The sequence below is a fragment of the Parasteatoda tepidariorum genome, chromosome 6, assembly GCF_982258835.1.
Source record: "Parasteatoda tepidariorum strain Cologne lab strain chromosome 6, Ptep-v5.0, whole genome shotgun sequence".
NCBI lineage: Eukaryota > Metazoa > Arthropoda > Arachnida > Araneae > Theridiidae > Parasteatoda > Parasteatoda tepidariorum.
In genome coordinates, this window is record NC_141760.1 from 99,687,122 (window position 1) to 99,707,809 (window position 20,688).

At 26.3% G+C, this 20,688-nt stretch overlaps 1 protein-coding gene across 1 annotated transcript; it reads right to left on the reverse strand.

The window, feature by feature from the left end:
* Positions 1-448: 448 nt before the first annotated feature.
* On the reverse strand, positions 449-20,568 carry LOC107446786 (WD repeat-containing protein 89). Its single transcript, XM_016061546.4, has 13 exons — positions 20,306-20,568; positions 19,189-19,291; positions 18,713-18,804; positions 17,917-18,001; positions 17,480-17,526; positions 14,583-14,694; positions 13,343-13,406; positions 11,700-11,831; positions 7,391-7,471; positions 5,977-6,027; positions 4,626-4,696; positions 1,975-2,080; positions 449-589 (listed from the first exon to the last, which is right to left on the reverse strand). The coding sequence occupies exons 1-13, from the start codon at positions 20,319-20,321 to the stop codon at positions 524-526; spliced, it is 1,026 nt and encodes a 341-aa protein (XP_015917032.2). The 5' UTR covers positions 20,322-20,568; the 3' UTR covers positions 449-523.
* Positions 20,569-20,688: the final 120 nt, after the last annotated feature.

Here is a 20,688-nt window from a genome sequence, read left to right on the forward strand (position 1 = left end):
TTGACAGGGTTACAATCTGGACACCCTAGAGAATACATCGAAAACTTTACTCAGATGCAACGCAATGCGATGCACACAACACAGAAAATAAATTAGGCAATGACAAACGTGTGATCAAAATTTTGATTGCAACATTTACTTTTTAGATCTGCGGTTTAGATCTTTTTAGATTACGGTCTTGACATCGTAACTGTAACCTCACAGAATGACAGTTTGTGATTATAAACCTAGAAAAATTTGTTCAAAAATTTTAATTTTTTGTTTATACTTATAAGGGCATCAAAATTTTCGATGTTCATTATTATTTTCTGATATTTTATACATTTTCAAACAATTCTGGAGGTGTAAAAATAGTGTGCCTATTATTTTTTTATTATTATCTAAAGTTAAAGGTTTTAGAGATCTGCCCATATATTCTGGATTGAAATAGGTTATTCACAAACACCAATTTTATTTAAAAGAAAAAAACAATTTTATTACGATATATCTGTTACAATTGTATAAATGAAATAAAAAATTATTTTCACTTTATTGGACTCTTCCATATACAAAGGATTCCATCCTCACCTCCAGTAACTAGAAAACTATCCTAAAAAAGATGTAAAAAATATTTTAATAACCCATATTAGTCTTAGAGAGCATTCATTATAAGTTCAACTTTATGGCAACTTACATAGATGAATTAAAATATGAAAAGACAAACCAGTTAAAACCCATAATATTCAAATGTTCAAAAAATTCTTTATTTTTTTTAGCAATTCGAAAATTCAAGAATATGTGTATATTTCCATTTTTCTACATTATATTGGAAAAGAATAATCTTTCAAAATTAATCTTCATTTTTTCTTAAATTCTAAACTACAATAGCACAATAGTTAAGGTAAAAAAATCATTCAAAAATTTTTCTGTATGAATATATATTTTAATTTCACATAAAATGATTGTTACAGGTTTCGTACATATTGAGTATATGAGTCTTACTCACTGCTTATTGCTATGACTATTTCTAAGATCAGTTTTTTTTCTGGTTATTTATTTCTCAGATTAAAGAAAAAATTGGATTTATTTATTTATTATTATTTATTTACTCATTACTAATTATTTATTTTTTGCTAAAATCTGATTTATTGACATTTTTAGGTTTTCCAGATTTTAATTCAAACCCTGTCTAGTGATAATTATGTACTAATCTCTATGATGTGTATGTACCATCCACTTTACACCCTTTTTTTTTAAAAAAAAAATAGAGAATAAGTGAAATTTAGCACTTAATACCATAGTTTGTCTAAAATAAGAAATCTAGCCATTTGTCTGGATCCGTGGTGATGACTATGGAAACAAGGTAAAACTATTTCAAGTAAGGGTGTGGGGTCATTGATTAGGACAGGTTTTGGTCAGTGAGAGAAAGGTAATCTTTTTCTTTGGTTTACTGTGTCAGCCTTAGAGTGAAGAGAAGCTACTCTCCCTGAAATGCTTCATTCTTGTTTCCATAGCAGCAGACAGCCTCAGACTCAGTGGCGGGGGGAGTAGACAAACTATACAATAGTTTGAAATGGTTACACTGCACAAAACATAAATAATACAACTTACTGTAAATGAGATGATTGAAAACTGATGTAAACTAAATCTGACACAAAAGGTTTAAAAAGAATGAAGACACCTTGGGATGGCGGGCTATATATATATAAAAGTCAAACAGAGAATAACAGAATTGTTATCTGATTTTAATAATGCCCTGGATGGTTTGTTGGCTTAATGACACAAGAATAACTGGCAGTTAAGAAATACCATATTCAACTTAAATAATGTTATGATAATACAAACTCATGATAACACAATTAAATGGTGCTGACATAAAAATAAAATAATGAAGAATATGGAAAGAAACACGAGAAGAGGGGGAAAGAACACTAGATTAGCTTTTAGATTGTAAGCATATACTTCCAAAATTAACAAATGCTTAAATGAAATTACCTTTTTGCTATGACAAACTGTTCGGATAATATCTTTATGACCATCTCTTAACTCGCACATAATTTTCAACCCATTTTTATTGCAAGAATATAATTGTGCAGATCCCCTGAAAATGTATAAAACATATTTATCAATATTTTAGAAAAATTATGAAGAGAAAAAAAACTTATATTAGAAGCTATTAAACAGATAAACAGAAAAATACATTTGTTAAAATAGTTAAACGGTCAAATGCAAATTTCATTGGGCCAGGTATCCCAATACAAAAACTTAACAGAATTGCACCTTCCTACAATAAATAAACAGCCCAACAAATATAATTATTCAATAATAAATATTTATTTCTTCAGAAAATTATATTGGGCTAAACTTGCATTTTTTAGGGCTGTTCCAATATTATGTAAGCATATTTTAGGCAATTTCAGGCTCCCATTTTCCTCATATCAGCAAAAATAAGAGAATCACAAGCCCCCATTCTTACGCATGGAAGTCAAAACATTCCGATAGGTTTTTGCTTTTGAGTTTTGCTGTAGTATTCTAATTTTAGAATTAATTCAAATATAAGATTAATGTAATTATAAAATTTCAATTAAACAAAAATGAAGACCACAATTTAAGTAAAATACGTTCAAACGGAAAAGCGCTTTAAGCAACTAAAATTAAAATTGTCTTAAGAGGACACCATACCACGTGAGAAATTTTTTGTTGCAAATTCTCTTTTGCCTCCATGGCTAATTTAAAATTTAAAGTATAGGAAAAGTTAGTGCAGAGTAAGCCATGAAATTTCAATTACTGAAAAGAAATTTTTGAAATATAAAAATAAAATATAAGATATTAACTTAGGATTACGCAATGGATAAGTTCTTTACCAATAATTTGTTTTCATGTTGATTTTTTTTCTTCCTTCAAGCAACTGAAATTTTACGGCCTACTCTAGGTTTGCCTGAACTAATGTTTTCTTTCTTTTATATTTTAAATTAATAATGGAGGAATAAGAGAATTTGCGACGAAAAGTTTCTCCCGCAGTATGGCGTCCACTTAAGTAAACAATTCAAATAAAAAAGTGAGAATTTAAATTAAAGTACAAAAATTCATTTATTATTAATAGATTTATTTTATTTAAATTCTCACTTTTTTATTTAAATTGTTCAAATATAAGGTGTAACTTAGCATAAAATAAAATTTATATTTTTAATTAATTTCATTTTTAAGATTTGTTTTTTTTCTTTTGTGTTCAAAACTGTTGACCTCTGATATTTTTTGAAGAAATTTTTTTGACTAACTTAAATTTAGCATTTATCAATGTGTTATCAATTTTTGCTACATTTTTATCTTTGTTTTTTCTTCTTTTTTTGAAAATTTTGAGAGTTAAAAGATTTTAATGCCTTACATAAGCATTGCTCATAGCACCCCTTGCTTTTTGCCAACAAAAATAAGCAAATCACAAATTCCTTCCCCTTTAGGTACTGGTGTAATAATTAGACAGCCCTTTTACACAAACAGGGGTCTGTCTAGATTTTTCTGACAGGTACTTATTTTGTGAAAATTCAGATATAATTTGTGAAAATTAAAAATTATATTAAAAATTAACACAAAAATATGGATTTATCATTTCTTACAGGATACAAAATTTTTTTTAAAGAAAAAGTATTTTGTGAAACTATCATTTTCCATAAAGTTGAATGTGTGAAGGTAGCCTTAAATGGTAGTAAATTTGACCTGGACGGACCCCTAACAAACATTAGTAGACATATTTTACGTCGTACTTGAGGTGACAATCTGGGAAACATGCCTGAGGATGATCTGAAACCATGCATTCACAATTTTACACCTCTGTGGAGGGGATGGCTTCCCTGCTTGGTAGCCTGACAACCTGTGTACAAACTAACAAGCTTAAAAATAGATTTATTTTTTAAAAAAATATATATAAACAACTCCAACCCTTTTAAATTTTAGAAATAAATTTTCAATACACAAAATTAAATATGCTTTAAACTTTTTGGGCTGTGATACTCTTCAAACTAGGAGAATAGAAGGACTTAATAAGCTACGAGTTAACTGTTGATATCATATTTATTTCGACCCTTGCTTCTAAAGACACATCTGGAAAGACACTTAAGGACTCTTATTGTTAACCTACAAACAGTATATACGAACACAATTTCCTTATTAATAAAAGAATTAATATTTTGGAAAATTCTTTATTTCATTAAATTTATCGGAACACAATTATTGTAATTTAGAATCATAAGATTATAGCTAGAATTCCAAAGAGAGATAGAGGAGGTTACATGTTATAAATGTGCCAATTAAACACAACTGAAGTAATTAAAAAAATAGAAACTTTAGGACTTATGTAACTATTCATACTCATTAATCTCATAAGCCATAATGCTGAATAAATAAAAACTTGAATAATTAAATAACACAACTGTTAGTTCTTTGTTCCAAAAGCCAGATAGATAAAGTTATTAAAAATGAATAAAAACTTTGACAAAATAATTAAAAAAATAAATAAAAACTTTTGTACAAATGTACTTTTATTAATTTGAAGAAATCAGACTGAGTGAATAATAAAAAAAAAACTTTAATGAAGTTAATAAAGAAAATAAATAAAAATTTAGGTCATTAAATAACATAGCTGCTCTTACTCATTTGTTCCAGACACCAGATAAATTGAGTTATTTACATCAAATGTGTCTATTAAGTAATCCACATCACACTGCAAATAAAAGAAAAGGGATAAGTTTTTTTAATGTAATTCAAGAGAACTTTTATCAAGTATTTATAACAGTAGTGCGATTATGACAGAACATAGTAAGAAAAAGATTTGGGGAAAAAATGCTGTCTCAGTTTAGAATCAATGAGCAAAAGAAATTAAATTCAAATTTAAAAAAGCTCAAAATTAACTCATCTATTTTTTATACAAAATGTATAATTTTTTTTTTTAGTTTATATATTTTTATTCTTTTTTACTTTGTTTTCCTTTAAAAGCAAAAGAGAAAAATAACTAAGCAATATTTAGGTAATTAAACAGTTTCTCCTCAAAATGAAAATTGACAGTTCATTCAAATCAATTTAATTCATTAGAAGTCATGTAAATAAGAAATGGTAATGAATTAAAACAGTTTTTGGACGATATTCAAAGAACCGTCCAAAAATACTATTTTGAGCAATAAAACATTTAAATGCAAATTATAAGTAATGTTTGTTTGCAATTAAAAACACGAAAACATTTTCGAATAAGACTTTTCTTCATGTTGGAATAAAATAAAGGAAAATTATACTTTCAAGTAAAATGCTTTGAAAATATTTTAAATTATTTAATTTAATATTATATATTTACACTGGTTGGCATTGTTAGTATATAATATTTGTAGAAACCACAATTAATATTACTATTTCGTAAATTAAAAAAAATAATGAATAGATTTCATGGACTCAATTGACAAAAAGTTTTTCAAGTTCAAATTTAGTTATGATTGTAATACATTTTCTGTTGACTAAGTTCAAACATATAGTCATTATTGCCACACAAAATAATTCCAAGACGACGACAAACTAATCATAGGCCGTGCACATCGATAAGCAATCAAAAATGTAAATCCATAATTTTTTTTTTTTGCTTTAGTTAAGTACAATATGACCAGAAAATTTTTGAAAATGAGGTTTAATTTTTCAAATATTAGATTTAAATATGATCAAATTTTTTAACAACATATTACATATGAAATAACATTAAAAAGTTTAACCTTTTCACTTTTACATAAATGTTGGTAACCATTAAAGACATATATTGTCGAGTTTTTGAATAACATATTACAGAAAAAATTGCATTCAAGAAGAGGTTTAACCTTCTTACAATTATATGAAGTGATGCTATTTTTAGTTGTTTCTCAGAAAAACTACACCCATTTTTACATAGAATAAAACATTGATTTCCCTTAAATAAAAATTTTCTAATCATTGACAATCTTTATATTTGTAATAAAAATTTAATACCATAAAATCTTCAGACATTTGCTTTTTGTTTATAGATACAGCCGGTTTAACCTGAAATAGACAAACATTAACAAATTTTAAAATAGTTAATATACTTTAGTAATAAGTTAGTATATTTTAAATCTTAATTAACACTATATAGAACTACCAGAGCAGTCATTTTGACCTCAAAACAACTTTGAAAGGCACTGATTCCTAAATTATTATTTATATCAGCATACTTGACTTTCAAGACTTTTTCTAATTTTTTGAGGTCTTTGAAAGCGTTTAAGAAGATTTTTATTAAGTAAATATTAAACGCATAAAATGTTCTACTCCCCCCCCTCGAAAAAAAAAGACCAATGCTGTCAAAAGATTAAGATATAAAAGATTTGAGTGTATTACTTGGATATAGCCCTCTCCTTTTCCTCAGTGGGTAATCTTTATTTCATTTGCATACGCATTTGTCAAAATTATTTCATTTACTTTTACTAAGGAGATACATCTCCTGTTCACGATAGCTCACCAACCCTCGGAAATGCTTACAAAGCGCTTTTCAGATCGCTTTGTGATATGACTTCAAAATGGGTTTAGAAAAGACAAATTTGCATGTCTCTCTGAGAGATAGTAACATTTTGTGTCAAATTTCTACTCTACTTCATGATAAACTTATAAAATTTAATTTACAGCTCGCTCTCGCTGCATGAAGTACGATAAAAATTAATTCAGTACATGGAAAGTAAAACTGATAAATTAATTAAAATTCTTGCTGTCAGTAAAGAAACAGTAAAACATGAGGCCGAATTTTTTTTTAATAGTTTTATGAATCTAGGCACAGAGGAAGACAGAAGTGTACAGCTTGAAAATAATGGATACATTTAATTTTATTTTATAACCGTAGTTGAACGGTTGACCCAAATTTGGGTTTACGACTACCAATGTTCAACTCTGTAACCATGTAATTTTGAACCCAATTCAGAAGACAAGGGACCTCCTGGATCAAGTACTAGGAGAAATGTGCCTTGTGAAGGAATTTTTCAACAGAACTAACTCTCATTTGCACTACATGGAGAGGGAAACCCTGAAAACCTCCCACGGTTAGTCTCACGGCAAATGGACTCTAACCCATGATTCCTCTGCTGCTGAAGATATTTTACATCAGCATTTTTTCCTAATATTTAAAAAGAAATTAATGAAATATCATCCTTAGGCTTTTATTTGCTTTGAAGAAATTGCCTTATAGATTGATTAAATGCTTAGATGTTATTCAAAATTACACACATGAAAAATGAATATTGTAAAAATTCTAATTGAAAAAATATTTAATATAATCTTGAATTTGTTAAAAAATATAATCTTATCTCATATAAAATAATATTCTAAAATAGTAATCATAAATTAACAAAGAAAATAAGAAAGAAACAGTGAAACAAACTTCATTAGTTGACCAATATTGAAATTCTTCTGTACTGGTTATACAAGACAATGCATTAGTGACTCCCCAAGAAAACTTGTTCTGTTTTAAAAATGAATAATAGTCACTTACAAATGTTATCCAGAGCAAAACAATAAAAACAAAACACTGTAAAAACGAAATTATCTCAAAATTGGCGCAATCATACTATAACTAATATAAATTTTGAAACAATCCTACTTCACATAACTAGATTTTATCTTTTTACCAAACAAAGCAATTTACAACTCCAATGTCAATATTATAATCATTGTGACTTAAACTCTTAAAAATCACGAATCAAGGAAATTTATTTAAGGCATAACTATTTTAAATTAAGTAAATCACAATTGGGTATATTGTTATATGAATGTAAACATTCATTTTGTTCAGGGCTTTATTAACAAAACAAAACAAAAAAAAAAAAAAAAAAACAATTTTCATTTCAATATTTCTAGTTGATGTAATTAATTGGAGAATGACCTAAAAAAAGTTAGACAGAAAAATGTAACTTATAGTTAGAGTATCATTTAAATAATTAACTGGAGGGGAAGGTGATGCATTTGCTTGCAATAATATTTTAAAATAGATTCTTACAAATAATTAACAAGCAGTATATGCATATATTTAGAATTTTATGCAATAAATATTTTTTTAGCTACATCATTAATTGTTAATATTTAAATAATTTATAAAGTTGATAGAATTTTTGTATTACAAAGTTATGCATTGAATTTATTAAATATAATAAAATATAATTGAAAATAAAAAAAATATCAAACATCACAAGGGCCAAGTACCCTAGTTACACAGTAATATCAAATAGTAATAATAGTAAATAATAACGTCAAGTAAAAAAATAAATAGATTGCTTAGTGTAAAGATTTTTGCTAAATGGAATTTTGCGATTTTGCTGGAACCAAGCAAAATTATTTCCAAGGATGCTGTAAGGGTTATCTGTCTTTTTAAAATGAGGGACTACTATTTTTTACACCCTTCTCCCTTTTTTCTTAATATATCTGGTTTCAGGTAAGTGAAACAAAGTGTTGATTTTAGGGTGAATCTGCTGTTTAAGTAACATGGGATTGTTTACAACATGTGTTTGAAAATAAGAAGTCTCATGATGTTAGATCACTTTATTTGTAAGGACATAGTCAAAAAAAGTAGCCACAGAAATTTGCTATTTGGACCTACTAAAAACTAGAAGGTAATTAAACATAAATTAGAATTAATTACAATTTAAAATTTCAATATTAGCAGTGATTACATAAAGATGCAGATGCTGCAGTGAAAAAACTCTTTCGCCTAATCAATTAATATAATGTTGACAAAGAGTCATTTACTTAATTTTTTCAATATTGCTTTTGATTATACTTGAAAAAATAACTCTTAATGTGCTATATTTAAAATCATGCCAGTTAAATATGCACTTAATTAAAGGTAATATCGAAAGGTAATTAAAGGTATAAATTGTGTAAATGAACAGAAGTTGTCAACTTGGATTATAAATAAATAAAAAACATGTTTATTTTACACAAAATCAATTTTAAAAAACAACAAAATAAATTCAAGCTTAATCAAGTGAGATAATCTGCTTTAGTTAAATTTTCAAAATCATGCGCAAACCCCTTCCAACTGCTACTGGACACAAACAACAACAGAAACAAATAAAAATATCTAACATTTTTTAAAAAGCTATACAAGTTTTTATTATTTAAAAACCAATAAAACATGTACAGGAATATAATTAACAATTAAAAAAAATATAGGATTTTTTTTTACAGAAATACAGGGCAACTAAAAATATTGCTTTATGTTATGTTTTTTTTTTATATATATAATCATATTCTTGTCATAATTAAAATGTTAATGTGATCAATTTAACCTTAATTGTTCCAAGCTTTTAATTAAATTTACAGCATTAAATTTTAATTAAAAATCCCTTGTAATGGGCAATATGAAACATCTCTTAAGTTTATAGAGATATTGTTATTACAAAAGTTAATTTAAGTATAACAAGAAACTGCAAATATTTGCCTTAACTGTTTATATATTAAAGTTTAATAAATAAAATTTTATTAATCTAATGATTGGTTATGCAAAAAATTAAGGTAGATAAGTTAAGTATCTTTTTATAGTTATAATAGTTAGGAATAAAAGATATTTGATGCAAAATTTTTTTTTAAATATTTTATTATGTAAAATCTATCAAGCATTATTTTATAGTCATAATAGTTAGGAATAAAAGATGTTTGATGCAAATAAAATTTTGTTCAGATAATTTATTTGCATGTTTCGTTATATACATTTTCATTTACTAATTAGTCCTAATCAGACTTTGGTTTGTAGCATTTAATTTACAAAAAACATATCTTTTTTTTAATTAAAAAACTACAAATGATATGTATTTAAGTAACAAAAATTTTATTTAATTACTATTATTTACATAGGTTATGATGTCTAAGATAATAAATATGTAAATCCTTGATTAAGTTATTTAATAAGTTAAACATGCAATTTAAAATAATAGAAAAAAAAGTTTTTTTATTCTCTCTAGTAGATTTAAGCTCCTCAATCCCATTTAAATTTTACATGCAAAAATATTGAAACATTAGTTTATTTTGTAATTCTTTCAAAAATAATTTGAATATTAAGCTCTATTTTTTATTTTAAAAGACACAAATCAAAATATTTATACTCAATTTAAATTGCTAACACATTGGGCACTATTATTATTCAGGAAGATATCACAACTAAATATGAGGAATTACATATTATTCACATTGAGGAAAAGTTTTGTATGATAAAGTTTCTAAAAGGAATTATTTAAAACTCGAATAAAATTTTGCATTTTAAAAATATATTCTGGTAAAACTTTCCGAGTACAGAAGTTAATTTTAAAATCACAAATATTGTGAATTATTAAAAGAAAGGTGAATTTAAAGAAAATTAAACCACAAACACTCTCAAGTAAAGAAAATTGAAAAACTGTGATTTAAATAATTTACAAGTTCAATTGAATACATTTTTCTTCTTAGTAAATAAATAATTAATTGTAGACAATGAAAATAAAACTTAAAAAAGAAAAGAAAAAAAAAAGCATAGACATTCAATTTTCAAAAAAAAAAAAAAAAAAAAAAAAAAAATTATAAATACCCAGGTATTTATAAAGTTTGTGTATTCATCCAAATTTATGAAAATTATTTTACAGCTATAACTGTATCGTTGAGTAATCACTTGTAATTTTAAACCTAATTGGACAATGTAGAGGGTGTTGGAGCTGGAACCCCTCTCTACAACCAATGAGAGGACTTTCAACTACGACTATGATTCATTTAACATGCACGTTGCTATGTAAACATGCCAGTTGTTTTGTTATCTGCCAGAATCGAACTCACTGCCCCCACTTCTCCAACTGGCAGTGTGAGCGGTGCCCTAATTGACGGCACGAACAATAGATATTGTCAGACTAAGAATTTCAACGAATAAGGTTTGAGCAAAGAGAAAGGGGAGTCAAAAATCTTAAGTTTGAAAAACCACATAAAGGGGGAAAAAGATTAAATTGATTCAGAAGGGGAAGTTTAAGTTTTTAAACTCTGAAAAAAAAGGTGCTTTTTTTTCTCTTCAGGATTTTTTTATTTGTTTAGTTTATCGCGAACATTTAAAAATAAATTTAAACATTAAATGTAAGTGTAGTATTACATTTTCTTTCACCCTCATTATGCAAATATTTTTTGATTGGATGTTAAATATATGCTTGTATATATATAAGGCAGATTCAAATTAGATATATCAATATAGATATTAATGTATGGAATGACAATGGCTGTTTTATGTCGTGGAGAGTAAAATACTCTCTTGGATTATGTTTGTTGCTATGTCTTGGTTACTATGTCTTAAGTTATATGATGTTTAAGTTAAGTCTACTTTTTTTTCTTGCTTAGTAAAAGTTCTTTGTAAGTTTAAAGATGAGTGTTTTATTATGCTTGCTTTGCGTTTTCCACTACGCACTTAACAATTCCAACAGATATACAGAAAAGATTTCTTCCTTTTTTAAAATTACTTGTTGACCACCTTTATTATAGGTTTTCTCTTAGAATACTGCCACTTACTAAGCTTAATTAGTCGTATCAATCTATAGATATATATAGTAATTACTTTGCTCAGTGGAAAGTTATTGTGAAAACAGACAAAATCTCTGAGTGGCCACTTTGTTGCATTTGATTACAACTGTTAAACATCAACTAAAATCATGTATTTTAGAACTATCATAAAAACTTGAATAACTTACTACAGAAGATTCAACATTAAGGGTATTGTTCATGGCATCTTCTTCCGTAATTTCATCTAAATCAAAAAAATTAACCAATCCATCGACAGACGCTGATGCTAATTTAGATTCTATCGAATGATGAAACTGTACCTATGAAAATTAATTTAAAATTTAAGTTATATGTCATTAAATTAGAGCAATAAATATTTAAGAAATAAATGATTAAACAAATTAAGTATTCTTTACAATATAAATTAAACTAGTTAAAAAACAAATAAAATTTGGTTATCTTTGCACTGGAACAGATTAATGTAGAAAATGACACAAAAGCATAAAAAGTTAGAGACAAATAGTTAGATAAGTATCACGTTGTCGAGACATAAATTGGAGAAAAATACTGAAAAGAAATTATGCTCCTTTTTTGTGCTCAGGGTATTTGCATGTTAGTACTTCTATTTGAAAAAAAAAAAAACTGTCTGTTTAACTTTTTAGTTGATGTTTTTCACATTGTTTCCTACATTATTATGCTACAACTAACCGTTTAAAAAATTTCCAATGAAGAATTATTTGCCCAATTTTTATTTTTATAGCATAATTAATTAGTAACTGATTTCGTCTTTCAATAAAATACAATCTAAAAGTAACAAAATTTAAGAAAGTAAGTTCAGAGTTGCACTCAAACCAGGAAAAAAAATTCCCTATGTCTTCCCTGTACATATTATACACAATATATTAAAGGGAAAAATAGAATCACTGTGTATGAGCTGTATCGGGATACCTAGACAAGTCATAATTGCCAAAAAAACTTAGAGAAAAAAAGAACAGTTGAACATACTTAAAACAAATAATGCTATAGTAAATAAAATAGTTTAGTATAGCTGAAATATCCTTAGATATCCCATAGATTGCACTTTTAAAAAAATGAAAATAAGAAATAAAATTCCCTGCATTTTCCAAATTTCTAACGAAAAACTCAAAATTCTCTATTATTCTAGGTTATTTTTAAATTTCTGCATTTTCTAGGTTTTCCATGTTCTTCCTGCAGAGGGCCAACCCTGTAGTTACTTAACTTTTTTAAAAACAAATAGCAGGAATCTCATATAGGTTAACTAAATAATAACTATAGCGGGAGTATCATCAAAAGATATACTTTTTTACTATCTAGTGACTATAAAAATAGAAAATTGAATTTTAAACTGCATTTCTCCCTCATCACAGAACAAACAAATGTTTTATATTATCAGCTCTAATTTTCTCATGTCCAAGCTTTCCCAAGTTACGCAAAATATCTTTCAACTAAATTTTATACTTACAGACAGAAGTAAATTACAATACAGTCGAACCTCATTAATGCGAAATTAGCGAGACTATTATAATTATCTTATGTTAACCAGATTTCTCCATATCCAATACATCATGAAAACAATTCATTACATACTATTAACACATATTATGTACAACAGTAATATATGTAAACAATACTATTACATATCAAACAAATTAAAATAAGCTTAAAATTTTTAATTACTTTATTATTAACTATTTTATTCTTTTACCCATCTGCCACTACTAAACGATAAGAGCTTTATAAGAAAAAATAATTAATTAGTTAAAACCACTTTTATATTTGAATTAAAAGTTTTAAAAGTGATTTATATTACTTGAGTGATTTCATCAAAGTGGGAATCCCAGTATCCTCCAATAGCTTTTGACATTCTTTTATCCCTGAAAAGCAAACATATTTACCATATTTGTTGACATAATTAGTAAGTAACAATCCTAAACAGTTCGTAAATCCTGACACTCTTAATCAAAAACGAATTTTCTCTTAAGAAAAATCGTTAAAAACAGAAGAAAAACTATAAGCATTTAGAAAACAAAATATAGTATACTTTAAGCAAATACACAAAATATAATAAAAAAACCCATTATTTGTTTTTATTCATGATTCCATTACAATTTTTGAAATATCGCACTAAGATTTTTATTCATGTTATGTAGGATAGTCAAGGATAAGTTAGTAAAAAAGATTCTTAGAATTGGAAAGGAAGGAAAGAAAAAAAAGTAAAGACAAGTTTATCTGGTAAATGAAGACATTATGTGAAGAAATAAAATTTATGCTGATATTCCACAATTATGCAGGTAATTGTGAATTATGTGATCCTCTCTTTCTTTGCACAATTTGTAAAGCTCTAATCACAGTGCTATTTCAAGGGTAATTATGTACTCTCACACTTTCCAATTCTCCCTCATTCATTAATTTCTTTAGAGTTAATATGTTTATTATTATTATTTGGATTAACAACATGATTTCTTCAACTCACAGAAAATTCTTCTTGGACAGGAGATTCAAACCCTAGTTTGCAATTTTTCTTTAAGATATAATTTTAAAAAATTTAAAAATATAGGAATCTCATTAGCCTAAGAGTAAAGTAAAAGACTATAAATCTCAATGCTTTGCTGCTGTACTATATTGTTTTCAAAATTTAAAGGGGAAATGATATTAAAGGCAATGTGTAATGCTAATAATTAGGCAAATATTTTAAATTTTAACACAGAAAATACTTATTTTTTCAAAGAGTTTAAAAAAAATGCAATAATTATAATTTATAATTTTTCTCAACATTTATTAATTTTTAAAAATACAATAAAAATCATGAAATTAAAATTCTAAATTATTGCAAAAATAAAAAAAGGTTCTATTTATTTAAATAAGAATGCTTTTCATTTGGTTAAAAAAAAATTTTGTGTTTCAAGACATTAGAAGATGCTTTCAATAAGTTAAATATGTTCATAGAGCCTACTAGATCGCAACTGAATAAACTCATAAGTTAAAACATTTGGAGACAACTACATGCCTCCAAATAACAAAGACACCCAATGGATCCTTGAAATTCATACCAAAATACCAGGAAGGAATCTTCACGAATAACTTCTGTCCCTGCACAAATATACTGCTCTTCAGAATTATAATCAAAGCATGTCAATGGTTTTAGAGTCCCATCAGAATCATCTAGAAAATAATTGTGAGTAATCTTCTAAAAACAAAAATAATAGTGACAAATGAAAAGTGAAAATTTTATTAAAATAATAAACAGAAACCTTGACGTAACACAACAGGTTAGGATAATTACAAAAATTATGTAATTACATCAGGCAAACTGTTTAAACTTTTTCAAAGAAATCAAGCGCTTCAATGTTTAATCCATATTTTAAAATAACTATATTTTATTAACTTTTTATTATTATTTTATTAATACTAAAAAGCAATAAAATAAAAGATATGTGTGTTTGTAAGACAGCACTTCTTCAGTGGACACACTGCCTACAAATACACAGGAGCCTTTCTGTTGTCAGAGGAAAAAACTAAACTGACAGTGCCCCGAGGTCTCATAACGGATAGACAAATAAGAAAAAATCATTACCAGAATTGAAAAGCACAGAAAAATAATAAACCAGCAAACACTACTTAAAAGTACACATAGTAAGACTTGAAAATGAAATGCCAACTTATAAATAAAAATAGTTACAGTTAGATTAACCAAATCAAAATAAAATATAAAATATTTTATTTTGATTATATTATTTGTCTATCCATTATGGGACCTCGGGGCATTGTCAGTTTTGGTTTTTCCTCTGACAACAGAATGGCTCCTGTGTGTTTGTAGGCAGTGTGTCCCCTGAAGATGTGCTGTCATACAAACACACATATCTTTTTTTTTTTAATTTTATATTATTGCTTTTTCCTGCTTTAATGTTTGTTTAAATATCTAAATTAAAATAAAGCAAATTTGGTTTTAGCTGCTTAGGCACTTTTCCATTTTGATCTAATGTTTTGATTGTAAATTTACTTTTTGGTATCTTTTGCTTTTGTAATTTGGATTCATTTTCTGATTAGATAATAATAAAATAATAACAAACAAAACATAAGTGTAAAAATATGCAATAAAAAGAATCAAAACAAAGTAAAAACCTCCAATTTTTTATAGTTACAATTGTTTATAGCTACTCGTTTATTGCATCCCTTAACATTGCACCACCAGTGCTTATTAGTTTTGATATAATTCCATATTGTGGCCATTCACGCACATTTTCTTAGAAGAAATGATTCCATACTTTTGAAAATATGCTCTTGCACTGCCTTCGGTACTAGGCAAATTTCAAATTTGAATCATTTTGCAGCAGAGTAAAAATAACAATATATTTCAACACTCTAAAGAAAACTAATTTGCGAAGTCAATCATTACTTAGAATATTCGAGCAAAAACACTAACTAGAGAAGTAAAAGTATATATGGGTCATTCTCACAAAAACAGTCATTTTCATGTCCCCAGTATATTTTATGCTTGTTATACAGCTTACGAAAAAAAATAATTCAGGGAAAGTGTCCTTCAGAATGCAAGCTAACAAAAGAATAAAAATAAAATTATCAATTTTTATTTTTTATTTATTTTAGGTAATTAAAGTATACCAATATGTCATTCCCTCACTTGTCCCCACTGCTGATTTAAGAAAAGAAAAAAATTGTTTCTGAAATAAAAAATTTTTTTTTACAAATTCGTGTTTTTTATTTCAGAACACTGAAATATAGAATTCAGAAAATCAATTTTAAATTTAATTTCTGATAAAAATATTAACACAGCACTATTTTAAACTTTGTCCCCAGTGCTTCGCGTCATTCCCTCACAACAATGTTCTTATCACCTGCAATCTTCTTAGAATAAAAATATTTTAATAAAAACTTCAGAAATTAACAACTGGCATCATAGAACAAAATTGCAGTATGTTTCCATCTTCATCTTAAAGGAGCTTTGCTGTGGAAGAAATTTGAATGAATCAAACCAGGTAAAATTTTTCACATTTGTCATTCCCTCATGTCATTTTTTAGAGTAAAATAAAATACAAATTCATCGAGAAAGTGGATAATTATATGTTGCTTTCTTGTATGAATATAATTGTATGTGATTGACTTCAGAAATTAATTAGGCCTAACTGTTATTTTTAAATTTTATTGAATTCGTCATTCCCTCACTAGTGTATAAAGTGAGGGAATGATTCAAGACGAGTATATTATCAAATTTTTTTTGTTCAATCGTGCCAGCCAATTTTATTTCCCAAACCTGTAAAAACTATTAAATATATAAGACTAAATTATAATAAATTTAGATATACTTAGTATGTTATCATTTTCAAACTTTAAGTAGATGTAACTTAGATAAAAACATGTATTGAAATAAAATATCATTCCCTCACTATTAGTGTCATTCCCTCACTTTTTAAATAGTGAAAATAATTAATTTACTTATTATTTAATTTGAAAAATAAATTAAAAAATCATTGAATTAATTTATTTATTAAATTAATTAATTTATTTATTAAATTAATTAATTTATTTATTAAATTAATTAATTTATTAAATTAATTAATTAATTATTATAAATTAATTAATTATAAATTAATTATTTAAAAAATTAATTAATTTAAATATTAAGTATAATTAATAGGATATATACTTTCTTTATAATGCCATTACATATTTCTATTAATATAAAAAGTTTCAGAGCTTTTTATTCACTTTACTTTTTTGGGATTTTATGAACTGAAAAATGACAGTTTTCGTGAGAATGACCCATATATATATATATAATAGGTAGGAATTTGACAAAATAATTACATGTATTACATAAAACACAGGTATTTATTTATAACAAGAGTTTGAGTAATGGTGGAATTTAACAGGTGAATATTTTCAGAAAATTGAATATATTACATGAAGTTATAAAATATCTTTATCTTACCACTGTATGATTGAATAGGTTTTACTTCATTCCTGAGATCACATACCCTAGAAAATCAATTAAAATTAGTCAAAAATGATAGGTTTAAGTAAACTTAAATAAAAACTTGTATATGAAGAATAAAGTGTTTTAATACAATTTAATGAAGAAAATTGCAATGTGTAAAAATGTAGTAAAACATAACTATGTAGGATCGATTAAATGACTTTGCCAAAAAATGAATTATTATTTTTATCGAGAAGACTTTTGTTGTCATAATGGATTTAGAAAGTTTATGTATTTATAATCCTTCTAGAAAGATAATGATAATGTTGAAGAAACTTTATAAAATGCTTTAGTTATAAGATTATAGAAAAATTTACAAAACACAGTGACTAATTAGAAAATTAGCCCTATTAAAGTAGTATGTAAAAAAGGAATTGTTCTTGCGTACTTACAAAATTGTACCATCCATCGAACTAGAAAAAAGCAAATTTGGTTCTTTTTTGCTAAACTTGAGGTCTGTGATTTTGCTCTGATGCGCTAAAAGACAAAACGCATTAACAGTTTACTTTTTTTTAAATCAAAGTTTATTTTCACATATATTAATATTTTTTTCCAGTTAGAATTTTTATTATGAATCCAGAAAATTAAAACTTCTATATTACAAACAAAAAATCTTGTAAACATTATTCACAATACACATATATAACGAGGAATATTCTATTTGGTTATAAAAGTATAGTTTTCGAAACCAATGTATAGTGCACAGAATTTAATATATGATAAACTCACTATAAGTGAATAAACTATATTAATGTTTAAGAAACTGTTGACTTGCACTAGAAAAATTGTCACTTTTCAAGTTTCTATAAATCCACAAATAATCATAATTTCATCTTCATCATTGCTAATTGTTAAAAATGTCTGCATATAAAATAATGAAAAGTGGCAGATTTTAGAAAAATATTAGTGATTTATGAAAAACTGAAATTTAAGGCTGACATATCCATTTTTTAATGTTACAGACATGTAAAAGTAAAACTCTTTAATAACTTTAATTGTAAAATCCATATCATTAGGTCCAAACAAGTTGTAAATAATTGATACTAATTAGAAATGGTACATAAAAGAATCATAGTTTTTTTTCATATAATTTATTATGCTGTTGAAATTAGAAGCGTTGACTGAAAAAATAAGGGGAAGACCCAGTATTAAATGGTAATGAAATTAAAAAAAAATTAAAATACTTACTTTTATTACACCCTATTTTGGTTTGGCTTTCAACATCAAAAAGTATAATTTCATTTGAAGAGACAGAAATAGCGAGTTTTGATTGTTGCAATCTAGAATAAGAAAGTTATAAGCATATAAACTGGAAGAAAATCTAAAAAAATATACATTGAATTATCAAAAGAAACGAAAAATTAATTTTACCAGAAAATGTAGTAAAAAAAATAGCATAAATTATTTAACAACAGTATAAACTTGACTACATTTACCAACATCCTATTTTTGTGTAGAAATGTATAAAAATTTGGCAAAACTTAATAGAAACATTTATTTTGGTGTACAGGATAAACTAACTAAAACAGATTATGCTTGTATACATTTTTAAATGGATATATAGTTACTGCAGTCATGGAAACTGACCTAGAGATGCAAAAGTGGCTCGTTTATTGATTTTATTTTTAATTGAAATGATTTAAATGAAAAAAGAAGAAACTTACTCATTAACAGATGAATGAAGAATATAATCATCACATGCATGTAGTCTAGAAAAGCAATTCTTTGGCAGTGTTTCATCATTACCAACTTCCATTGGCTTGCTTCCTATAGGGGAAAAAAAGAAAATAATCTTTAAGATGACAAATAATACAAAACAAGAAATAAATCAGTTCAACAAATAAATAGAAATGTTCTTTTTTGATTAAAATAAAAGAGACTGAGAGCTTAATCAAAAAAATTTTACAAGCAGCCGATGCTATTATTTTATTTTATAACCGTTGTTAAACAGCCAACCGAATTTTCAGTATACGACTACCAATGTTCAACTCTGTATCATTGTAATTTTGAACTCAATTCAGAAGACAAGGGAACTCCTGGAGCAAGTATTATTGGGAGAAATTTGCCTTCGTGGAGGATTTTTTGATATTATTAACTCGCATTTGCATTACATGGGGAGAAAAACCACGAAAACTTATCACGGTTAGCCTTTCGGCAATGGGGCACAAACAGATTATTGCCGTCTAACACTGAGGTCAGTGGTAGGTGGTTAGGAATTTGAACCAATTAGCCACTGCCAGAATTCGAAACCGGTTCACCTAATTGGGAGGCGAATGCTCTATCCCTTGAACCACCACCGTTCAGCTTATACCATTGTTTTTATTTTTTATATCCGTCAATTTACAATAGAATAGCAACACATCATATACATTATACACAATTACACATAACTATAAAATGACTAAGCACAAAAGATATTATAGACGAAAAGAAAAAAAAAAGTAGTGAATTTCTCAGATCAGTTTTCTTTAATTTATGAAAGAAATCAATTATATGACTATAAGAAAGGGATATTTAAAATAATTATGTATGCCAAATGACAGTTTAACCTTATTAAGAAAAATTTCTTTTTAATACTTGTTTTGTTTTTATAAATCCCTAAGTTTCTCTTTATCATGTAGCTTAATAAGCAGTACAGCAAATGAGAGCTGAAAAACTTTTTTTTTCATGCTCTTATACTGATTTTCTAGTTTAGTTAATCATTTAAAAAAATGAAAGATTATAAGAATAACATTAAACTTAATAAATAAACATGTTCATTAAATATTTTAAAAAATATACCATTTTTAAGGGACATAATGTAAATATCCGAAAACGTGACTATTAAAATTGTTTTATACGAGGCTTGATTCACCTAATTCAAATGTTAAATACGATCAAGATATCGGTAAAAATGAATCATTTGTGCAATCAATACGAATGAAGACACAAATTGATATTTAACATCAGGCTTTTTTATTTTATCGAAGCCTTTAGAACACAATTTTTTTCTTTCACACACGTTTGTTTGTTTGTATTGGGTGAATGATTACTGACCGTTATGCAAAATTATTATATTTGCTTATAGCTTAGTTGTTGCAAAGAATCGATAAATGATGTTGTTGTTGTTAATTTAAGTCGCACTAGAGCTGCACAATGGGCTATTGGCGACGGTCTGGGAAACA

Bases quoted from the DNA above. Each gene is read 5' to 3' on its own strand.
- LOC107446786 (XM_016061546.4), bottom strand. The intron at 13,407-14,582 runs GTATGAATTTCA...TTTGCTTTTCAG, and splicing joins GATTCCTTCCTGGTATTTTG to GGATAAAAGAATGTCAAAAG. The intron at 4,697-5,976 runs GTATTAAATTTT...TTTTATTTGCAG, and splicing joins AAATGTCTGAAGATTTTATG to TGTGATGTGGATTACTTAAT.